General features: G+C 36.1%; 12 protein-coding genes across 12 annotated transcripts; 5 read left to right on the top strand and 7 right to left on the bottom strand.

Annotated features, from left to right (window-relative positions):
• Positions 1-547: 547 nt before the first annotated feature.
• On the bottom strand, positions 548-976 carry FDP41_005341 (uncharacterized protein; the record flags this gene model as incomplete). Its single annotated transcript, XM_044708855.1, has 1 exon — positions 548-976. One exon carries the CDS (start codon positions 974-976, stop codon positions 548-550), a length of 429 nt encoding a protein of 142 aa, XP_044560060.1.
• A 500-nt stretch (positions 977-1,476) lies between these two features.
• FDP41_005340 (uncharacterized protein) lies at positions 1,477-2,103 on the bottom strand (the record flags this gene model as incomplete). Its single annotated transcript, XM_044708854.1, has 1 exon — positions 1,477-2,103. One exon carries the CDS (start codon positions 2,101-2,103, stop codon positions 1,477-1,479), a length of 627 nt encoding a protein of 208 aa, XP_044560059.1.
• A 97-nt stretch (positions 2,104-2,200) lies between these two features.
• On the top strand, positions 2,201-2,575 carry FDP41_005339 (uncharacterized protein; the record flags this gene model as incomplete). The annotated part of the gene is made up of 1 exon (XM_044708852.1): positions 2,201-2,575. The coding sequence occupies one exon, from the start codon at positions 2,201-2,203 to the stop codon at positions 2,573-2,575; it is 375 nt and encodes a 124-aa protein (XP_044560058.1).
• Positions 2,576-3,658: 1,083 nt separating this feature from the next.
• Positions 3,659-5,041, top strand: FDP41_005338 (uncharacterized protein; the record flags this gene model as incomplete). The annotated part of the gene is made up of 4 exons (XM_044708851.1): positions 3,659-4,098; positions 4,184-4,309; positions 4,390-4,553; positions 4,752-5,041. 4 exons carry the CDS (start codon positions 3,659-3,661, stop codon positions 5,039-5,041), a joined length of 1,020 nt encoding a protein of 339 aa, XP_044560057.1.
• Positions 5,042-5,070: 29 nt separating this feature from the next.
• Positions 5,071-5,394, top strand: FDP41_005337 (uncharacterized protein; the record flags this gene model as incomplete). The annotated part of the gene is made up of 1 exon (XM_044708850.1): positions 5,071-5,394. One exon carries the CDS (start codon positions 5,071-5,073, stop codon positions 5,392-5,394), a length of 324 nt encoding a protein of 107 aa, XP_044560056.1.
• A 390-nt stretch (positions 5,395-5,784) lies between these two features.
• Positions 5,785-7,737, top strand: FDP41_005336 (uncharacterized protein; the record flags this gene model as incomplete). Its single annotated transcript, XM_044708849.1, has 1 exon — positions 5,785-7,737. The coding sequence occupies one exon, from the start codon at positions 5,785-5,787 to the stop codon at positions 7,735-7,737; it is 1,953 nt and encodes a 650-aa protein (XP_044560055.1).
• Positions 7,738-9,464: 1,727 nt separating this feature from the next.
• FDP41_005335 (uncharacterized protein) lies at positions 9,465-9,893 on the bottom strand (the record flags this gene model as incomplete). Its single annotated transcript, XM_044708848.1, has 1 exon — positions 9,465-9,893. The coding sequence occupies one exon, from the start codon at positions 9,891-9,893 to the stop codon at positions 9,465-9,467; it is 429 nt and encodes a 142-aa protein (XP_044560054.1).
• A 223-nt stretch (positions 9,894-10,116) lies between these two features.
• Positions 10,117-10,899, bottom strand: FDP41_005334 (uncharacterized protein; the record flags this gene model as incomplete). Its single annotated transcript, XM_044708847.1, has 1 exon — positions 10,117-10,899. The coding sequence occupies one exon, from the start codon at positions 10,897-10,899 to the stop codon at positions 10,117-10,119; it is 783 nt and encodes a 260-aa protein (XP_044560053.1).
• Positions 10,900-11,714: 815 nt separating this feature from the next.
• FDP41_005333 (uncharacterized protein) lies at positions 11,715-13,823 on the bottom strand (the record flags this gene model as incomplete). Its single annotated transcript, XM_044708846.1, has 1 exon — positions 11,715-13,823. One exon carries the CDS (start codon positions 13,821-13,823, stop codon positions 11,715-11,717), a length of 2,109 nt encoding a protein of 702 aa, XP_044560052.1.
• A 484-nt stretch (positions 13,824-14,307) lies between these two features.
• FDP41_005332 (uncharacterized protein) lies at positions 14,308-17,732 on the bottom strand (the record flags this gene model as incomplete). The annotated part of the gene is made up of 2 exons (XM_044708845.1): positions 14,308-16,962; positions 17,166-17,732. The coding sequence occupies 2 exons, from the start codon at positions 17,730-17,732 to the stop codon at positions 14,308-14,310; spliced, it is 3,222 nt and encodes a 1,073-aa protein (XP_044560051.1).
• A 300-nt stretch (positions 17,733-18,032) lies between these two features.
• FDP41_005331 (uncharacterized protein) lies at positions 18,033-18,449 on the top strand (the record flags this gene model as incomplete). The annotated part of the gene is made up of 1 exon (XM_044708844.1): positions 18,033-18,449. One exon carries the CDS (start codon positions 18,033-18,035, stop codon positions 18,447-18,449), a length of 417 nt encoding a protein of 138 aa, XP_044560050.1.
• Positions 18,450-18,750: 301 nt separating this feature from the next.
• On the bottom strand, positions 18,751-22,031 carry FDP41_005330 (uncharacterized protein; the record flags this gene model as incomplete). Its single annotated transcript, XM_044708843.1, has 3 exons — positions 18,751-19,152; positions 19,261-19,783; positions 19,894-22,031. The coding sequence occupies 3 exons, from the start codon at positions 22,029-22,031 to the stop codon at positions 18,751-18,753; spliced, it is 3,063 nt and encodes a 1,020-aa protein (XP_044560049.1).
• Positions 22,032-22,547: the final 516 nt, after the last annotated feature.

Here is a 22,547-nt window from a genome sequence, read left to right as displayed (position 1 = left end):
TGATTCAATAACCACTTCTTCTTTCCTTCTTGTTGCAATGAAAATTTCTTTTTCATCAACAATTCCCATCTCCGAATCTCATCAACAATTCCATCATCACGATGAAAAAAAGAATTTGAAAAATCAAAGTCATTCGAACATTCCGCTTTGGCATCAGTTTTAATTTCTTCACCTCTCCGACAACATTTTCATTGATTTTGAGTGTTGGATGACTTGAATTGTAGTGTTTTCGTTTTCTCATTTTTTTGATGAGCGAGAGTTGACAAGGAGGAGGTTTTCCTTTCCTCGCTTGAATCATTCTATTAATCATGAAGACTTGGTGAAGACACGAGGTGAATCCACGTGTGCATGCAAAACAAACAAAGTATGAACTAATGCAGCTGAGATCTTGTATCGCATAATGTTGTTCAATCACTCCATCTTCCTCTTTGACTGGATTTATTTCAGGATAGAATTTGTTAACATTTGTAACATTATCACATCATGGTTTAGCATAAGAATTTATAACTGTAAAATATATTCAACAGTTTATAATGGCAACATAACTTCATTTACATCCTAAATAAGCACCAAAATAACATTGTTCCATCCTTTGTTGCAACAATTCATCACTATATTCCAACACATATCCATTGCATTTAAGAGCTTCCATCACCAATTCAGAATCTTTTTTCAATTCTTCACTCGCAAATCTCAATGCATATCCATTGTTCTTCACTGCTTCTAACATGATTTCCTTGTCTGAGGTAAAACATGATCCAAAAACAGCAAGACCATTGAGTTTGGCAGCTTTTAACACAAATTCTCTATCCTCAATAATATCTCTCGGTGCATATTTGAAAACTTCTTGACATCCTGCCTTAATCATTTCTAATAATAATGACTTATCACTAAAGAGTTCATAATCGTACTGGGTGAATGGTTTGGTGGTTGGATAGTCCCATAAATTTGGACGATGGTACAAAAAGCTTGCCATCTTGTCTAACAGCTGTCAATAAGACTTCTCTATCATAAATCAACTCTTCCGATGCATATCCAAGTGCACTTCCATTCTGTCGAACAGCAACCAAAACAATTTCTTTGTCTTTTTTCAAACTATTCGATGCATATTTTAATGCCTTTCCTTCCCGTTTCACAGCTTCCAATACGATTTACTTGTTGCATTTCAACTCGTCAGAGGCGTACTTTAATGCCAATGGATCTTTTTCAATCGCTGCATTCACAATCTCTTCATCATTTTTCAAATCTTCATGGGCATATTTAAGCGCAAGTCCATAACTTTTCACAGCATTCAAAAAAACATCACGATCCTTTTTGAGTTCGATTGATACATACAAAAAAATCCAAATTCTTTCACAACTTTCATGATGAACTCTTTGTTTGAATATTCGAAAGACTTTAAATATTCGAATTCTGGAAAGAGTACTTGAATGATCTGGACAGTGAAATCTCTACATATCCAAAAAACACCTGGCCTTAAAATCTCGAACAACCAATGAAACGCTTTCCTATTGTGTTTGAGTGTTTCAAACAAGAGCGATTGGAGTTTAGGCTTTTTTCAATTCCTCTAAAGTATTTCTTGAAAAACATCTCGTCATTTTCAAGTCTCTCCTTAAGATACTCGTCACCACACTTGTCACCACCGGAAATAATTTTCCATGCATGATTTAATTCCCCCACATCCACTTTAAATCCATCTTTGCTCAATTGGATCACTTGCATCAAGAAATCTCTGTCTTGTTTCAGCTTTGGTGATGCAAATTCCAATCCATAACCATACTTTTTGGTGTGATTCAGTACAAATTCCTTGTCATTCATGAATTCAATTGGAAAGAAATGTTTATATTTCAATTCTCGATTCAATAACCATTTCTTCTTTCCTTCTTGTTGCAATGAAAATTTCTTTTTCAACAACAATTCCCATCTCCGAATCTCATTTTGATCATCATCACCAACACGAAAAAAAGAATTTGAAAAATCAATCAAAACTATTCGAACATTCCTTGGCATTAGTTTCAATTTCTTCCCACCATTCTTCTGTTCATCGTTGAATCCGAGATTTGAATCGCAATTTAAAGGAAAGCAGTTCTTGCGTTTGCTCATTTTTTTGTTAATGGGTTTACGAACAAATTATATTCCTGAAACGCTTGTTGATAGAATCAACATTGAAGTAAGAAAAGCAATAAGAAAGAAAATTTTCATGCATAATGCTAGTCCAACAAACTATTTTCACCTCCCAATCACCTATGGTGGATTAGGTATTCCAAGATTCGACTTCTTTGCTGATGAAATTAGAATCGAAACAGCCCTTTATCTTATTAACAATGAGAACGAACTCCTTAGAGAAGTCTATTCAGAAGGAATTAAATATGAAAATTCGATTTTTAAGGAAATGAATAGATCAATGAAGAAATACAAGATCAAACCTCAACAATTTAACAATGATGAAAATCTTCCAAAATTCAAAGGAAAGAATTTTACTATTTACACTGACGGATCAAATCTAAACAATTCAACAGGTTTCGGCTTCACCGCCAAAGTCAACAATTCCCAAGAAACCCAAGAATTCTCGTAAAAAATTAACAGTGAATACTCACATAACGTCGCTGAATTGTCAGCTATACTCACATCACTAAAGATACTTCCACCTAAATCCAAGGCAAAAATTCACACAGATAGTGAAATATCCATCCACATCTTGAAAAACAAAGCCTATAATGGAATGTTTAACTGCTTTAAACATGAATATCATAAGGTCATTCAACAATCCAAACTGAATATTCAACTAATCAAAGTTAAAGGACACGTCAACGAAGGAAATATCAAAGCTGATGAATTAGCAAAGATAGGAGCTCAAGAGCACAACTATTTTGACATTAGGAATCTTTTTTCAAACCAAACCATCCTTACTACATCAAATACCATTATTTTCGACATCAAAAAATCCATACAAAAGAAACGTTACGAAGTAATGTTTAGCCAATTGAATAGAGATAATTCCAGTCTACACCTTACCAAGAACTGGTCATCTATCAATCTGAAATTCATCAAATCTAAAATTGACACAGAGACTAAATGGTCAATCTGGAGAAATCTGACAAGTAATTATATCAAACAACATAAGGAAAGACAATGCGCTCACTGCAAATGCCCCAGAACCCTAAAACATTTTATATATTATTGCCCTAACACTCAATGTTTTAGGGACTTTTTCTACACAAAATTCCTAGAAATTACATCAATAAGATGCATCCTCAACGATTATCAAGAATCAAGATACTGTGATAGAAGAAAAGTTTTCATCATCCACCATGACGGAGTAATGATTCGAGATACTCAAATACCCAACCTTAAAAATTTACCAAATATTTACCAAAATTGGCCTGAAATTCAAAAAATTCTCACCTTACTAGTTGGTAAATGTCACACCAAATACTATGAAAACTCAAGATTCAAAAAACCATTTCAAAAACAATCCCCAATCCTCACGGATTTACCAGCACCAATGGTGCTAACAATAAACTAATTGGATTTTTTTGTTAATGGTCGTTTATTGGCCTTTGGAAGATTTCCAAATTTGCTGTTGAAAACCAATCAACTTGACCAAAGTTCCAGTTCGGAGTTATCCTCCACAGTTGAACAAACGAATGAAAAAAAAATGTTATCGTTTAATCGAGGCTTTTCACTGTTAGTGAATGGCAAACCCGTGAATTTAGGGGGAGGAAGCGGAAGCGCGAACAGTCAGCCCTATGCTGGAAAGAGACCTTCATTCCGAAACATTTGCAATCCTCTCGGAAATGTTTATTTCATCATGGTATTGAGCATTGTGATTTGGATCATTATTCTCTCTCAAATCGTGTGTGAGTTCTTTGTTTATCCAGATGGAGATGTGTTTGTAAAAATCATGCCGAGAGCCTTTATATATCCCATCTTGTTGGTCTGTTTGATTTTCTACATTCCAACCGTATTTATGAGTCCGACGTATAGTTATTTGACGAACTTTAATGTGAATCAAAAGATTCAGGAAATTGTACAGAAAACGATTAGAGATACACCTATTATTGAGTTGCATGTTTCATGTTATCACTATGAAACGAGGTAAGTGGGAGATTATTTCATCTTTCGACATGTGAAATTGGTTACACTTTCGAATTGATCATTTGCATTTGTTCAATGATTGTAGAACTCAAACCACTACAGATGCGAATGGAAGACTCAAAACTGAATCAAGATCTGTACGAGTGACAACTCACACCGATTCTAAGCAAATGCCATTCGAATTTCACCGAGATTTTTCGCCTCCGTTTGCGTAAGTATGGTTGGAATGTTCTTAGTCATGACTCTTATCGTGTGTTGTCATCAATCAACTTACCTATACATTATTAATAGTATTAAACAAACAGCTAAAACATTTATTAAATTAGATATGGATCAAAAGGTTTTCGTGACCAATGAAGAATCCAAGAAGATTCTCGATGAAGAACGTGTAGCCATCTATGTTTCAAATAGAAATCGTGACACACACATGGATTATTCAGAATTTTGGGGTACTGGTATGTCAAGTTATTGAAATGATTTAACAAATTGATAATATCATGTACTGTTGTTTAATGATGATATGGATGTTTACCAATGTGATTTCATCCACAACTTTCTATTAATTTCACATGAATACTCTCTGACACACGAACACTCTACGACATCGAATTATACAAAATACCATCATTTTTTAAATTGACATGAAATTGAAGAAAACTTTGAGAGTTCCCTCCTCACACATAATCCCAACTCGAGAGTTCCAAAAATCGCCACTCCTTTCTGGTATCAATTTTTCTGTCTCTTCTTTCTCGGATGGGCCTACACATTCTGGTTCAATAACATTTGCGACACTCAAGAATATACATTCATTAAGGAACTGTCCTATCATCCCTTCAACGATGAACAAGTTGACAATAATGTCGATCCAAGCATGTACATGGGAGGTGCGTACGGATTTCAATTCAGAGGAGGATCTGGTGCTTTTGTCGAACCTTTAACATGAGTGACCAATTGAATGAATTTCCAACGAATATGTTTTCATCGCCTCCACCTGTGTTATCCTATCGACCCCAACAACCTCAGCAACAACCATTTGGTCAATCATCTTTTTCACCTTATTCTCAACAAACTTCGACAGCGCAACCTTACCATAATAATTATTACTACACCAATAACAACAACAACACCACGCCCAATCAAAATCTTTTCCTAACATCCAATCAAAGTAGAACCAGTTTAAACTTACCATCACACGTTGCCGATGTTTCGTTCCATCATGGTTATGATACTGAACCGCTCATGCAAACATATACACCTCACTCATCAGCAAGGGGTTATGTGCCACCTCAACTCTGAGCACAATGAATAATGTATTCACAATGAAATGTGATCTTCTACACAAATAAAGTGAAAGTCCTCTCCCGCCTCACAAACACGTTACATGACATGAGTTTCAGTGAGACAAGTGACATTCCGTTACAATTTAAATTTTCTTGCCCTCTCCGGGATTCTCTTCAGCAGAGACAAACTTTAAAAAAAACTTGTCCTTCCTTCCTTTGCATCCAACCGAATCATTCCTTGCATTTCGTTCGGTGTTCTCTTATTATTGATCCAATAAGAAGTATTCTTCTTCAAGCTCTCTGTCATACGATACAACTCCAAAAAGAGATCTCCTTCTTTGTATTTTAAAATTAAATTCATCATCCTCATCATCATCGAGAGAATCCCAGTTCCCAAACTCATCAGATGCCTTCCCAAAAGAATCATCATCATCAAGAGGAGAAGAAATCATCATCACCAACCATTTCCTTGCCAGCCTCCTTGTTATTGAATTCCTCACTTTCTTCTCGTGTGGTTGTTCCTCCTCCCTCGAGCTCAACTCTTATTTCAGGCATTGCTTTATCGAGTTCCAAAACACCATCCAATGCAAAGAATAACAAGCAACACCACACCACCACCACAACAACAACGAATTTATTGGGCTCTTCTTCCAAAAGTAGTAGTAGTAGTTCTACTCACTCAAATCAACCTCAATTCTATTCAACCACCACCACTCCCACAGCAACAACTCGGAAAATTCATCTCGTAACCTTGGAGGAGAAACAACGAGAGCAGCAACGAGAGTCCTGTTCTTTCTCTTCGGAAGCTGCAGGTTCAGCAGCCAAAGTTTCATTGACCACTCCTACTACTCCCACTACTGCTGCTAGCACTTCTTCCTCAATGAATGGAAAGAAAAAGAAAGCAGAGAAGAAGAAGAAGATAAATTCTTCTTCCCATACTGTGGTTCCAAATAGTTCGGAACCAACCAAACAGGATAGGCCAGTATCACCACCTCAAAAGTCTTCTCCTGTTCCCTCAATTTCCACTTGTCATCTCGACCACTCGCCCTCGTCCTCGACCAATACACATACACCTCAAAAAAGGAATAATTACACCACCTCATTATCTCCATCCAACAATCACAACACTGACCATCATGGTTCCACCAACAATAATAATACTCTCTCACCCATGATTGAGTTTGAAGAGGATGGAATTTCGGACGATCGAGCGAGCACTGTGGTTTTAACGAATAGTGCTCGTTCCCGACACAGCAATACCTTAACTCTCTCTCCGAGAAGTTCCTCCACTCTTAGCTCAGTTTCTTCTGATGATGGCACTTGCTTGGAGACACGACGACAAAAAACCATTTCGAATGGTCACTCGCATCAGATTTATGATGATGAAGATGGTCACGACGACCATTGTGACAATGATGACGATGAGTTGATGATGAATGGATCTTTCAAATCAAGCAAGACATTGAAAAAATCGAATCAACGTTTGAAGAAACGAGTTCAATCGCTAACTTTAGAACATGCTGAGACACTTCAGAGATTGACACTTTTACAAGAGGAATTGAATACCATGAAACAGTCTTATGAAAATGAGTTGAGCAAAACAAAACACATGTCACAAGTAATAATTGGAGATTTAAAAACAAGAAATGACAATTTGAAAGAAAAAGTCAAAAAACAGAAAGAGGAACTTGATAATCTCGAGAATACGGTCATTACTCCATTAAGAACTTCGTTCGAGAACAAAAAGTTGGAATTTGAAAATGTGATTGCCACTCTCAAGGATCAATTGCAAAATTTGCACACATCTGAAGAACAAAAATATCAGAAAATTCTCAGTGAGAAGGAGACAGACTTTGCAACAAAGATTGAGTTGTTAAAGAAGGAACATGCACACACTCTTCATCGAGAGAATCAATTAAGGAATGAATTGGAAACTATTGTGGCAAGAAGAACCGAAGAAATAGTCTCTCTCAAACTCGCCATTGAGTCCGTTCAACAATTATTGAATCAAACTAAGACCAATTACGAGGCTCAAATCCAAAAACTCTCGACTCAATTCAAGACAAGAGAAGAAGAATTATTACATCTTCTCAAGCTCAAAGAACAGGAAAATCAAAGACTACTACAGGAAAATGCATCACTTCGAGATCAATTGAAACACAAGCAAGTGATTCCTCAAATCTCTCACGCAAGAAGTAACACCGATGATCGTGACATTATGGTGAAGAAATTGGCAAACATCATGCCCAAACAACCAACAAGAAGTTCTTTGACATTTTCGTCTTGTCAACCAACCTCCATGGCAATGGCAAATTCACTTTTACAATTTTTGCAATGCAAACCATTTGTACAGTTGTAAATAAAAACTTCACACCTTGACTCTTGCTGAAACTATGAGTTAATTTGCAGTATTTAATTCAAATACGACGTAAAGACTTAGAGATCAACTTTTTGGAAGATGTTTCTTGTCACCAACATCTTTTGAGGTCCTGACAGAATGCTTTTTCCACACTCTCTCAATAATTTTATGTTTCCAAATAAGCATTATGATTCCATCGTTTGCTGCAACAATTCATCACTATACTCCAAAACGAATCCGTTGCATTTGAGAACTTCCATCACCAATTCAGAATCTTGTTTCAATGCAAATTGCATCACTCGCATACCTCAATACAAATCCATTACTCTTCACTGCCTCCAACATGATTTCTTTGTCTGAGTTAATATCTGACCCAATCAGTTTCATCACAATTTCTTCGTTGGAATAATCGAAAGAGACAAAACTCTCGTATTCTGGATAGAGCAATTTGATGATGTTTAACATGAAATTTTCATCTTGTAGTTTCTTCTTGTTGTTACTTCTAACGCTGTGCAAGTTCCAAAACCGCAAGTGTTTCTTTTCTCATACGTGGTTCTTTTGATGTCCATGAAAGACATCTCTTTTGGTGTTAAATTGTTGTGATTGTTGTTTAATTTAAAATTAATTATTATATTCCAAATATTTGGATTCCCATATTCAATACAAAGGTAGAATCAAAGAAAAAATGTTTCATCATGGAACAACGTACAACCTCTCCTCTATTGAAACCTTATGAACTGAGGAGAGACATCATGCAATCAAACAAAATAGAAAGTCGTTGGAATTCCTTCATGCATCGAGTCTGCACCACAATTAAAAGTACATGTTAAAAGTTGTTAATGTTAGAATTTGTCAGCGACGAGCTCAAGAATGATCGAGATACTGTTTTAAGTAACGTTAGCAATTATGATACTGCCCTTGAATTTGCTTCTCATGAGTTACAAAATGACTACGAAATTGCATTAGCAGCCATCAAGAACAATGGTTTGGCCTTGAAATCGGATTGACAAGTTGTTTTGGGAGCTGTTAAGCAAAACGCTCTGCTCTTCTGTATGCTCAAGAAACTCTGAAAAGAGATCAAGAAATTGTTTGTGCAGCTGCACATCAAACAACACTATTTTGCATTTGGTGCTGCTTCTAAAGAACTCTTTCATGACAGGCAATTTATATTAGATTTAATTAAGGCGGAATGTAGAAATGTTTTCAATTTTGTTGCAAAAGAACTTATTGAAGATAGAGAATTTGTGTTTAAGGTTGTCACACTTAATGGTCTTGCTGTTGGATCATAATGTTGGCAGCAGTGAAGAATAATGGCTTTTCATTGACTTTTGCGAGTCCAGAATTGAGAAAAGATCCTGAATTGGTGATGGAAGCTCTTAAATGCAACGGATTTGTGTTAGAGTATAGTGATGAATTATTGCATGAAAGAAAGGAACATTTTTATGTTGGTGATTATTGAGGACCTAATTCATCATTAAGAAATACCCCTTAAATGAAGTGATGACTCACATCAACCAAAATTGACAACCAATGTATTAGAATATAAATGCTTTCGTACAAAGTATGAACATGATATAAATGAACCAACACCTCGCACTATGAAACAACATTGTTTGGTATTGGAAATGATCGCAAAAAACAGAATGGTATCTCTACATTTTATACACCAAATAGTACACAATAAGGAAATCATTACTTTGTTTGTAAAAATACAATTGTGAATTCGTTTAAGGTATTCCTAAATAAGCACCAAAATAACATTGTTCCATCGTTTGCTGCAACAATTCATCACTATATTCCAACACAAATCCGTTGCATTTGAGAGCTTCCATCACCAATTCAGCATCTTGTTGCAATTCTTCACTCGCATAATATAATGCATATCCGTTACTCTTCACTGCCTCCAACATGATTTCCCTGTCTGAGGTAAAACATGATCCAGAAACAGAAGGACCATTGAGTTTGATGGCTCTTAATACAAATTCTCTGTCTTCAATAATTTCTGTTAGAACATATCTGAAAACATCTCTACATCCAAGCTTGATCAGTTTCAATAAAAATTCTTTGTCACACAAAAGTTCCTCAGAAGCAAATTCAAAAGATTCCTTGTTTTGATTGATTGCTTCAAATACAATTTCCTGATCTCTTTTCAGCATTTCATCAGCAAATTCAAGAGCATCACCATTTTGTCTAACAGCTGCCAATACAACTTCTCAATCATTTTTCAACTCATCAGATGCATGATAAAGTGCATATCCATTTTGATTCACAGCAGTCAATACAATATCCTTTGTTCCCTTTAACTGTGTTGAAACATATTCTAAGGCTGAACCATTTTGTTTGACTGCTTGCTGTGCTACTTCTCTATCATTCTGCAAATTATGAGAAGCATATTGAAGAGAAAACACCATCGCTTTTCACAGCATTCAAAACAATGTCTCGATCATTCTTGAGTTCATTACTTGCAAATCTCAACAAAAATCCAATTTCCTGAACAACTTTCATCATAATCTCTTTGTTTGCATGATCAATGGAGATTAAATTATCGAATTCTGGAAAGAGTAATTTGATGGCTTTCAACATGAATTCTTTATCTCGGTGTAAATCCCATGAAACCCATTGTAGTGCCTTCCTGTTTTGCTTAATTGCTTCAAATATGAACTCCAGATCTTTCTTCAGTTCATGGAAAGAATATAGTAAACATTTGTCATTCAATTTAATGGCTTCTAACACAAATTTCTTGTCATTTCTAACTTCTTCTGAAGCATACATCAATGCATCTTCATTGTTTTTAATAGCTGCCAATACCACTTCTTTATCACTGAGAATATTGTTGCTAGCATAGAGTAACTCAATACCATTCAATTGAACCACTTGCAACACAAACTCTCGATCTTCTTGTAATTGTTTTGAAGCATACTCCAATCGAAAAGCCTTCTTTTTGATTTGATTTAAAACAAATGCCTTGTCATTCATAAATTCGATTGGAAAGAAATGTTCATATTTCAATTCTCGATTCAATAACCACTTCGTCTTTCCTTCTTGTTGCAATGAAAATTTCTTTTTCAATAATTCCAATTTTCGAATTTTGTCCACACGTTCGCCATGATCATTCAAACAAGCATTTGAAAAATCCATCAAGATTACTCTCACATTATTCATCATCATCATTACTGGAATCGATGACCGATGATGTATCAATGTATCGGATACAGTGTCATTAGAATTGCCAAAAAAGATTTGCTTTCTATTCTAATGCTCTTTTCATCCTCTTGGTTCAAAGTTTTTTCATCCTTTCCGTTTTTATTTTCTACGGTGGTGATGAAATTGTTCATTTCGGATGAATGATCGTCTTCATGATGACGATGGTGCAACATTTTTTTTTCAGTTATATTTACAGTGAATATATCTCTCAATGAATAACGATCGAAAGATCATCAACAAATTTCATTAAGGCGTAAAGCCGATGCTTGCCCCATGCACCGCGTAGCCTTTGACACTCTAGAGCTTTATTAAGCTGCTGTTTGCACCAAGCGAAAAACAACTGATCGCCTTTTGGAGTTTAAACTTTATATTCAGCCCACTTCGTTTTTAAATATAGTGACGAATTGTTATCACAAAGGATGGAAAACCTTAAAACGAATTCAGATAAAATTAGAGATTAGAGAGTTTTCATATCCCTCCATTGTAACGTATCTTGATTGTAACGTATGTTGAAACACTGAAAAGATAAGACTGGAGCTTTTCTCATGTGATCAAGCTTGGAGAGACTCATCAAATCAACTATGTGAATGAAATTTCTTGATTTTTAATGAGTTTTATTGATTTTTTGCCAGACCTTTGAAGGATGATGATTTAGGTCAAAATTTAGTTGAATGTGGTAGGATGCAAGTTGGAGGTGTGCATGTGTGATTATCTCTTAGTAGAAAAATTCGGTATTAGATGGATGATTATTTGGAAGAAGTGTGTGAATGGAATTAAACTGTAGTGGTGGTGGTTTGAGTTGGTGTGGATGGAGAGACGGCCTTTTGCTCTTGTTTGGTGTTTCCGTCCTTCTTCTTCTCCCTCTTTTCCTTCTTTTCTTTGAAATCATTGTGATCAATGCTGAACAATGGAGATGATGACGAGCCTTCACCATACAAATTATAATGTTCCTGGTTGTCATCTTGGACGTAGGTGAGAATATATGCTTGCTGATCCAAGACATGTTGCAAGCTTACAACAGTTATCTTGGTGTCATCGATATGAATCCATTTACCACATCCATGTTGAATAAAGGTGCTGTAGTGACCACCTGATGCTTCCTTTCCGTGATGGCAAATCACACTAGCGAGTCTATATCTCAAGAATGATTTCCCAGCAATTTGCTTGATGTTAGGAACAACCTTGTCATCAATAATTAGCTCATAATCAAATCGAATACGCTTGGAAATCTTTTGGATGCCTTCAGTTGTAGAGAAATCGAATCTTCTCAAGTGCAAGATGAGAACTTTTGGAAGTTGATAAATTGTGGACTTGGCATTCTTATCCAAAACGTTCTCTTCCTTGGTCATTTCTCTTAAGGCGAACTTAATGCCCTTAATGTTGTCATCCTTGATTGGCAAATGCAAACTAAAGAATGGCTCGACAACAGCACTTCCTTTCTCACCTTGTTTTTGAACAAAGCTTTTCATCTTTCCACAGAAAATACGGGAGATGGCGCTGTTATCACCCATTTCATGTTCACGAATGACGTTGGACTTGTTCTTTTTTCCAACTTCTTGCCATTTGTCTTCAACGTTTGTTGCCAAGTCAGTGGCGGTGGCAACTTCAGAAGACTCTTCTTGTTGATCCTTCTTGTTCTTCTTGGTTGAAGATGGACTCTTTCTGCCCAATGTTTTCTCAGTTTTCTTGAGTTCCTCATGAAGTCTTTCCAACAAATAAGTCAAAAATTCATGAGCATCATGTTGAGTACCCAAGAGGAAGGAGTCTTCCAAGTTTGTGGAAGATTGTTGAACATAGTCCACAATATAGGAAGGAGTTAACTTTTCATAAGAAGCATTAATAAAGTATTTTCTTTCTTTTTGTTCTCCATTTTGAGAACGAGCACCTTTCATGACTTGGAATTCATTGACCAAACGTGCCATCTTATTTGTGAGCGGATATTCATCATTGTCAAGTGAAAGCTTTCCAAGTCTCTTCATTAAATGATAAAAGTGAGGAAGGCTGACCAAGCTTTGCAAAACTGCATTCATATAACAAGAATTGTTAATGTTGGTCATACCTCTTGGTTGAATAAAGACACCAACTTCATCCAACAAATGTTGGTCAACTTCAACCTCTGTGGATCTGAGAATATTCTTTCCAGACTCGAAATCCTTCTGTGGTTTGGAACTTATTTGCTTGGTACCATTGATGTCGGAAGAGGATGGTTTCTTAGTAGCAACCACATTCTTCTTATCTTGTTTCTTCTTGTTGTTGGTTGAATTATCAGCAGCTCCGCTAGAACTGGTGGCATCTTGAGATGCGACATTGGCCGTTGGTTTCAAAAGGGAAGCCCAATCACTGAGGGCAGCACTAGTAGTAGAAGCCTCAGCAGCAGGTGAAGCGAAAACTTTCACTTGTGCAGGCTGAATGACAGTTTCTGTTGTTGTTGGCTTTTCTTCCTTCTTGACTACTTCCTTATTGTTGCTGCTAGAGTTGTTGTTGTTATTCTTCTTCTTTTCTCCATTTTCGAAATTCTTCTTTGGCTTTCTCTGGAATTGTCTTCTTCCTCCGGTTTTTCTTTCCACTGTTTGGAAATCAGGGTCTTCAGAAGAGGATGGTTGAACTTTAGTTCCGTTACTTGAGGTGTTGTGTTGTTGTTGTTCATAATTCTTTTTGAAAGCCTTCTTTTTGTGCTGTTGTTGTTGTGATTGAGTGGCTGGCTTTTTCTTGGGCTTTTCTTGTTGTTGTGATGGTTGTTGTTGTTGAGGGATTGCAGAAGAGGCGGAAGCTTCTTGTTGTTGTGCTAGCTTCTCTTTTCGTTCGGCAGCCTTTCTTTCCTTTTCGGCTTGCTTTTCTTGCTCGAGTTGAAGTTTACGTTGTTCCCAAAAGTTGTCGGTCATGATGATAGCTGTGCTATTAGATGTTGGATGATAAACGGGATGTTGTTCTTTTCGAAGAGTGTGTGTTAAATAATTGTTGTTGTTGGATGATATCTTTGAGGCGGAAAATAACTTATTCAGCAAAAAAAGTTCTCATAGAGACAGGAATGAACGATACGGGTATCTAGAGGGAATTGCAATGAGAGCTCTTCTTGAGGATAACAACAACCTGAAGGCTGCACCTTTGGCGATGAAGAAATTCGAGGAATGAGAGTGCTTGAGCGCACGGAATTGAGAATTTTTTTTTGCTGTGTTTTTTTAAAATTATTTTACAACACACTTCGTTCCGATCAGGTGGTGATGGTACAACCAACAATTTGAAACCAGCACTTTTTGGTTGAAGGATTCAACTCGCGCACACTTAAGGATAATAGGTTGTTAATCATTGAGATATCTCACTGTTATTTCATAGATTTCCCCTTCTGTTACTACTATTCTCTTTAATTTACACGTTGGTTGTCTTTTGTTGTCTTGGTTCAAAATCCAAGGACAACTTGTACAATTTTTCATCGTCAATATTCGAAATGGCTTTCAATCGTTCCTGCAATTCGGGAACACTCTGTAGAGAGTACGGGGTTTGTTGATAGGTCTGAATGTCTCGAATCAGCATGGCCAATTTCCTTCTCTTAATAAAATTAATCTTGTCATTGAGAATATTTGGATTTCCATCTTCAATGAAGGTTAAATCTGTCAATGTAACTCCAATATATGGAATGCAAGGTGGTTTGACATAGAGTATTGCGTGACGAATGGCTCTGAAATTGTTATCACCACTGATGAGTGCGAGTAGCTCATCATGATCTCTTTTCGCTTCGCTCTTCAAGAGTTCCCATGTCTTTTTGAGACGATGCACAGCAGAATTTTGTAAACCACTCACAAATTCGAATACGGCATTGAAATTATTCAATTTTCGACACTCTTCAGCAATTTGTATCATTTTTGTCATGACCGCTTTTCGATCCTTAATGTTGGGTTCGCTCAATATTCGACTTGCAACCCATTTTGAAACTCGATTGAACCATGTAATCATTTGATAAATGTTAAATGCTTTTTGTTCTCTTGATTCCTTATTCCATGATTGATTGAGACATTCCTTTGGCTTAATTGCCTTAAACATGTTGTATTCAATGAGAGTGATTTGTCGTGCAATTTCAGCACTGGGCCAATCTAAAATGTCAAACTTGGACAGGTCATCCTTTCCAGGTCGATACTTTTTCGGATATTTTACCACAGTTTCAATCTTGACAAATACTTCTACATTGCTATTGTTGAGTGATTGTTGTCTCTTGATAGAATTCAATAATTGAGTGGCAAAGTGTTTGCCCTGAGTATTCTCCATGATGAGACTCAACTTTTTCACTTTTTCTAACAACTCGGAATCATTCTCAAAATCATGATAATGATTTTCAATCCAAAATTTGATGACTTGTGTCACTCGTAGACGAACTTGTTGCAATACTTCTTCTTGCCACTTGGTAAATTCAGATTTTGTAATAGTCTTGGCATTTGGTGGAGGTAAATTGTATCGTGCAATCAATTTGTCCATCAATTCGTGAGGTGTTGTAAAAGATCGATAGGTCAATAAAAATGCATACAAGTAGGCATTGTCGTAATTCTTGTGATAGGTCACTCTTTCAATGAGTTTGTCAAGTGTGGCACATTTAATTTCCATGGCTTGATCAGATTCTTCATCTGTGGAATCCATCCATTCGATATTTTCTGGTGAATCCTCAACAACATCATAGAGCGTCTCTGTGAAATCATGATCATAGTAATTCTTTGGATCTTTTTCTTTGATAGCCTCCTCAGCAGGTTGAGGTGCAATCACTGTTGATGCCAACGCAGAGGTAGGTCTTGAAAATTGAGCTTGAAATTTCACAAAATTGAAAATGAAAAATTGGAAATCAATATCCAAGTGATGTTTCAAAATTTTTGCTTCTTCCTCTGTGGTGACAATGAATCGAATGTCTAACAAGGTACTTGAAAGACGATTTTCAATACAGTGCTCAAAAGTGGATCTGAAAAAACATCTTGCTGCCGCTAGCCATTGACTCTTTGCGAGTCCATATTGAGGAATGACTTCTGAAGTTTTGGGTGTTCGATAGAGGAATGGTGCAAAAGCAATGGAGTGACATTCCAAGGTGTCAATGCATTCGAGAGCGTTGTGAACGGCATTACTAAGAGAGTTGTAGAATTTGGTTTTGGTCAATTCATTTGAGTCTAAATTCACACCGTCCAATTCATCGCTCGATTTGCTGGAACTCACTTGAGAAGTAGCACTTCCAGTATTGATATGAATCAAATGGAAAGATGAGTTTGATAAATTGGAAAATGATCCACTCAAAGATTGAGGTTTCACAAAAGTACTGCAGAATACTTCTCCTTCGTTCAATTCTTTTCCTTGTTTTTCATTTTGAATATATTCTCTACATTGATGTAAGATGTCTTTTGAAAATCTTTCAACAGCCATTTTGGCAGCAGCATTTCGATCTCCTTCACACGAGAGACGAGAATCATTTCCTACCACAAAACCTTGAACTGGTTCTGCAAACATGTCATCAATTTGAATGACAGATACTTTAGCTCCTTTTGTGACACGTTTTCCTCCTGAAGTTGTTTGTTGAGATTTGCTGAAAATTGGATTCACAGGATATTCAATAATTAAGGTTCCATTGGTGGTTTTAACTTTTTCCTTTATGGCTTTGTTTTCAACAGCAATTTGCATTGTTTGTGATGTGCCCAATGATGAAGATGACGACGAATTGGAAACAACAGGAGCAACTGATTCAGTCAAAAGTAATAGATTGCTACTACTTGTGTTAGTTGTGGATAATTTCTTTTCTGCAAAAGAATTTGAAGGTTGTATTGGTTTTCTAAACACAGAGGGTAATCTTGTCTTTCTGTTTTTTGCTTGAACAATAAGGTTGTCCATATCACCTAAATGATCATGAGATGAAGAGGATGATGAAAGATCATCTGATTGAACTTTGAAGCTTGAATTTGATGATGAAAGAGTGGTGCTAGAACTTGTGTCATCATCTTCAGAGTCGGTCTCTTCGCTTGAAGGATATGCAGCCAAAGATTCCTCTTCATGTTTTTTCTGTTGCGATGAAAATGATGAAAAAAATGATGACAAGTATATCATGGAATATGTGTGTGACAAAACGAGGTCAACAAGTAAGATCATTATGATTCGTTATCAACAATCAGTGATGCAGGCATCGATGATAGCCATTTTTGAAATAATTACAATAAAAAAGAATAAAAAGTTCAGGGGTTGCAAAATTTTCAAACGACACTTACCTTATCGATATGTATGGAAGATTGTGAACCAAAACTCGACTTGGAACCGTTGGTACTATTATCCCGCTGCTTGATATGCATGGCTTGAATGGATTCTGAAACTTTTTCAAATTTAGAAATCAAAGTATCAACTTTCTTTTCTTGTTCGGAATTGGTTTTCACACTGTTCGAAGCTTGTCGTTTCAGCAATTGCTGTAATTCTTGATTTTCTTTTTCCAACAATGAGTTCTGATAAGCCAATCGTTGTTTTTCTTTTGTCACCATAAACAGCTGTACTTGTAAAATGTTAATTTTTTCTACCAACTGTTTGACTGACATTTGATCGAGAGGTGGCGGCGACGATGAAGAATTCATTTCGTTCGAAATTATAACACTTGTTGATGTTGTTGGTGTGGAGGGAGACGTGTTGTTGATGTTATTGTGGAGAGAGGTTGTTGTCGCGATGGGTGATGATCCGAGGTTTGGAGAGCTGCTGGATGATGTTGTTTTATTGTTGCCTCCTCCAGTCAGGTTTTTCCAGCCAGATTTTAGGGTGGAAGTGAGTGAAGAGCTGCTGGAAGAAGACATTTTTTTGATGTGTGGAGTTTTTTTGTGACGTTTGGCATGTGACATGGGTGTGAAAAACCGGGTGAACATTTAAACATTAATAGACCAAAAATGGAAGAAATGTTTTTGGTGTGATGTATTACGACCGAAACCATGCTCAAGAAACAAAACAAGAATCAATTTTTCCAAACACACATACAAGTGTAACTCCTAAGGAAACCTTTTCTTCTTTCTTGACATTTTAATTCTTTCCATAATATCCGTCTCTTGTCACCTCTTTTCGGGTCGACTCCAAACCTCATCAGAGCAACAACAAAAAAAATGTTCAAATCCTCTCATCCAACATTCAAATTGTCAATTTTATGTCTTGCAGCAGTTTTGGCTCTTCTTGCTGTCAGTTTCCTTTCGATTCATACTTCTTCGGTACATGCCGAACAAGACGAAGAAATCATCAATCGAGAAACCTCTCTTACAAAAACATCACCCAACAATGGAACACAAGTCGGATCATTGAGTAGTGTTGTCAGTGAACAAATTCTCGATGAAGACGATGATGATATGGAAGATTATGACATGGATGATTTTGCTATTCTCGGAAATGAATGGTTGTTGAAGGAAATTAAAGACGTTGATGATCAAATGAAATCGGAAGAGGAAGACACTGGATCGGAAACGTCTGTCTCGTGGGAGAATCCTGCTAGAGCTCAATCAGCTGCAACACCAACAACAACTGCATAAGTCACGAGGGCAATTCATTCACAATCATCACGACAACACATGTGTTGCAAATGGAATGTGGATTTAAATGTGGTTGGCAACAGTGGTAAACACCATGCTTGAGTAATAAATTAATTTGTAATTATAATTGATGAAAAAGATGTTACATTGTTTTGACAAGAAGAAGATTGCTGAGAACTATCGTCTAAATAGACATGTGTGTAACTATTCCTCAATGGATACGTGTTTTCGTTTTTCGAATATTTGTGGATTTGAGAGACGACCACACTGACAAATCCTAATTAAAATTCGACTAATGCCATTACAAAATATATTCAAAAGTCATCTCTCGCTTCAATCTTGTATATCCATAATAGCGCCATTTGATAAAATCAACTCCAATTTCAGTTTTCTCACCAGATATTTCATTATTCAACACTTTTCGATATTCACTTTCAACGTTCTTAAATGTCAGGCTATATGAAGTAATATTGCAATCACCACTAACGTAGTAAGGATTTCTCCTCTTTCTCCTATATTTAGAATTGAAGTGTCTCCAATAAATAGGTTTTTTTCTATTGTCAAGTCGATACCATTGCCACTTGGAATAACTTTTGTTGTAAGGATTATTGATCCAAATGACAGGAATTTCTCGAATAAAGTTAGGTAAATAGTTTTTCTGATCAAAACGCTTGGTAAGCAATTCATGATAAGGAAGATAGGCCTATGAGAGAATTGAGCGTAACAAATGATATATATTGTAATATCCAAGTGTTTCCCGAATATGTAAAAAATATTGTCACAAAACAGTTTCAAAATAATGTGTACTTACATCTTCGTAAAAGTTTCTCGAATGAGGATGGAATGATCCAATCATATCTTGTCTTCCTGGATTTTCAGTAATAAAGCTAAATCTTATTTTTGTGTCTGACAAGTTCGAATTCAAATCGTTCAAATTATAAACAATATTAAATTCCAATTTAGAATTTTCATTGCCAAATAGTCTCACATGTTCTGCTTGCCGCTCATCCATTGCTTTCTCGAATTTCTGAAAATATTGGAACTGTTGAGATGGCGGTCTTTGTTTTTGTTCAATAAAAACAAAACCAGAGTAATCAGATTCATTCAACCAGCAATCCTTATGATACTCTTTACCAATTCCAATACGTGTATCGATACAGCTATTGAAGCGCTTTTCAGCATACATGGTAATGGCTGTATTGATGCTATGGCGAAGTCGAATTTCATTCAATAAAAGTAGAGCTAATCCACGACAATTATTGACAGTTGGTTGTGGAATTCGTTTGATTCTGTTGGTGATAGTTTCTTGAATTGGATGCATGAGACCTTCACGTCTATGTGTTGTGAATGGTGCACCATTAAAACGATTTTGTGAATATTAATGTATTAGTGACAGTTTTGGCAGTCACAAATATTAAATTTGAAAACCTTAAGAATTACTTACCTTATAAAGGCCTTATTATGTCCTGGAACAAGTATTTTGTATCCTCTCGAGATATAGTATTTGAATAACCTCTTTTCATAGGTGTACGACTGTCGATCAATGTCTACCATGTTAAAACCTTGTGTGATGGCACGCTTTCCTCTAGGACTGGTGTACACTTCCTTTCCATCGAACGCAAAACAACTACTGTCCAAGTCAAATCCTACCAATACTTCAGCAATGTTTGAGTAAAGTCTTAATACAATTTGGACATCTCTTTTGCTTGTTTTGAACGTAATGGCATGGCTTGATCGACAAATAAAGACATCTTCACTCGACACATTTCTTTTAACTGTTTCGAAGATGTGTCTTATTTTCTCAATGGCATCCTTCTCATCTAACCCATAGATAAATAGATCAATATCAGAGTAATGATTGTCCCATTTGTGTCTTCTACTATGGTAATGAATTGATGCTGCTTGTTCAGGCTTATCAATGAATGAACTAATATTGTTTCTTAACTGTTGAGGTGTTCTACGCACTGATCTGCAAGAAATATCTCTAATGGTTGGCATCTTATTAATTATTGTTGAGACACTACCACCTGCCATGATGACATTGGACCAATCCAAGCCATCCAGCATACCCTCTGTGAAATGATGGTAATTAAATAAAAACTCTTCTATGGATGAAACCACATGAGGTTCACAAATTGGACCATGCAGTGTATTACTAGGTATATCTTGAAACAAAAGAGAGTCTCCAGATAGATGTGGAGACAATGAACATGGCTTGAAATGTGGGAGCATACTCAGCATGGGAATTAACAAAGCACTGCTTGCTCGTTCCAGTTGAGGAGAGTCTCTATGCGAAACAAACGCTCTTCTCAAAATATCCTCTTGAGTTTTGATTTTCCAGTTTTCCTCCCCAATGATTGGTCTCAAATTAGGAAAAGAGCATCTATTCACATAAGACTGAAATTCTTCAAAATTGTAGTATTGGCAGGATAGGGTTGTAATAGCTCTGTTCGAGTCAAGCCAAGCAAAATCCTCTCTGCTCAGCTCCTTTCCATTTTTCATGTATTTTAACATGAGAGATACTTCCTTACCACCACCCAGTAAGATAATTATTTGAGAATGATCATGTTGAGTCTCAGAGGTAGCTTGGTCTTGCGATGATGTCTTTGTGAGATGTGAAAGTGCCAACTCAAAAAACAATGTCTCTTTAAAATCCAGTAATTCCTCAATGATGAATTTGCATGAACTCAAATGAGTCGTAAAAACAACTTGCGAATTAATAATTTTGGAGTAGGCTTCTCGTAATAAGTGTGTAGAGTTGTCTTGTGGCAAGTTAACCTTTAAAGAGGAGAAGTCATTATTTTCGGCCACATTATTGGCAACTGAATCATTTCTTGTCACCATCTCCAAATGATGTTTTTCATTTTCTTGCAACATATCTTTCAAAGGCTCACAAAGCGTCAATCTTTCTTGAGCTACTAATAAATCGAACGGATTCAGCTTGAAGTCAATTATAATTTGATTAATGCAATTCACAAGAAATGTCAAAGAAAAGAACATGCACTCTTCTCTCAACTGCATTAGCTCATTAATATTCTTTTTTGACAAATACTTCTTGAGAGTGTCGATTCCTTGATGTGAAATTCTCATACATTGCGTCATGTTTTGAAATCGAATAGGGTCACGATCTAGCAAGATATTTCCATTCAAATCAACTTCAATAGGAAGTCCCTTCTCGGATGATGTTGTTGATTGTTGGTTGTTCGCTTGTTTGTGATGATTGAACAAGAGAGAAAATAAATTTGTGGTGGATGGTGATGATTCTTCCGTTGAGCCAATGCTATCTCTTTCAACATGATCCGTGAGCTTCCACAAGTTTTCTTCAATCACAAAAATCATTCCTCGAACATTTAATTTGAGAAGGTTCTTTTCTTTCTTCATGAGTTTATCGTCGACCATTTTGTTACCATTGTTGTTGATCGTACATTCTTCTTGCTGGATTGAATTTTCATTGGAAGTGGAGGAATCTTCTTGTTGTTCAAGTATTTTCAGTTGTGCAAGAAGGAACTCTAAATCCCGTTGATTATGGAGGATTTGATGAAAAGAGGAAGGCGGAGATGATGAAGATTGCAAGTCAAACATTTTTTTCCAGTTTTTGCTGCCACTGTCTTGCAAAGGATTTTACAAAACGAAAACAAAGCATTGATGAGAGCTTAATTAGATTTTCGTATCTAATTAATTCAATCTTTCACAATAATTTGACAATGAATATGACCAACAACATGCACATGTTAGAATGAAATGTGCAATAGTATAAAAAATTGGCTCAATTTGTCGATAATCATTCCGTTCGGAAATTGATAAAGTGAATTGGTTCTTGACAATCCTTGTTGGGATTCAAACAACAACAACATCTTTACCAATTCTATTCGAATATTTAGAAATTAATCACATTTCTTTCACACTATTTCAATATCGGAAAATCTCAAGTTTGTCATCGTTATTATCATGAAAAAGTATCTTCTCAATGCTAGAAAGCCCAATAATGTTTATTATTATTGTTGTTGGAACTCTGGTAAATCATCATCATCCATACGAGTTTTGATTAAATTGCATCAACACAATGAACGTAGCCATGATTCCAGTTTGATTCAACAC

This window comes from Naegleria fowleri, assembly GCF_008403515.1.
Source record: "Naegleria fowleri strain ATCC 30894 chromosome Unknown tig44, whole genome shotgun sequence".
NCBI lineage: Eukaryota > Heterolobosea > Eutetramitea > Acrasida > Naegleriidae > Naegleria > Naegleria fowleri.
The sequence above is the reverse complement of the archived record's forward strand: the minus strand, read 5'-3'. Positions and strand labels throughout refer to the sequence as shown.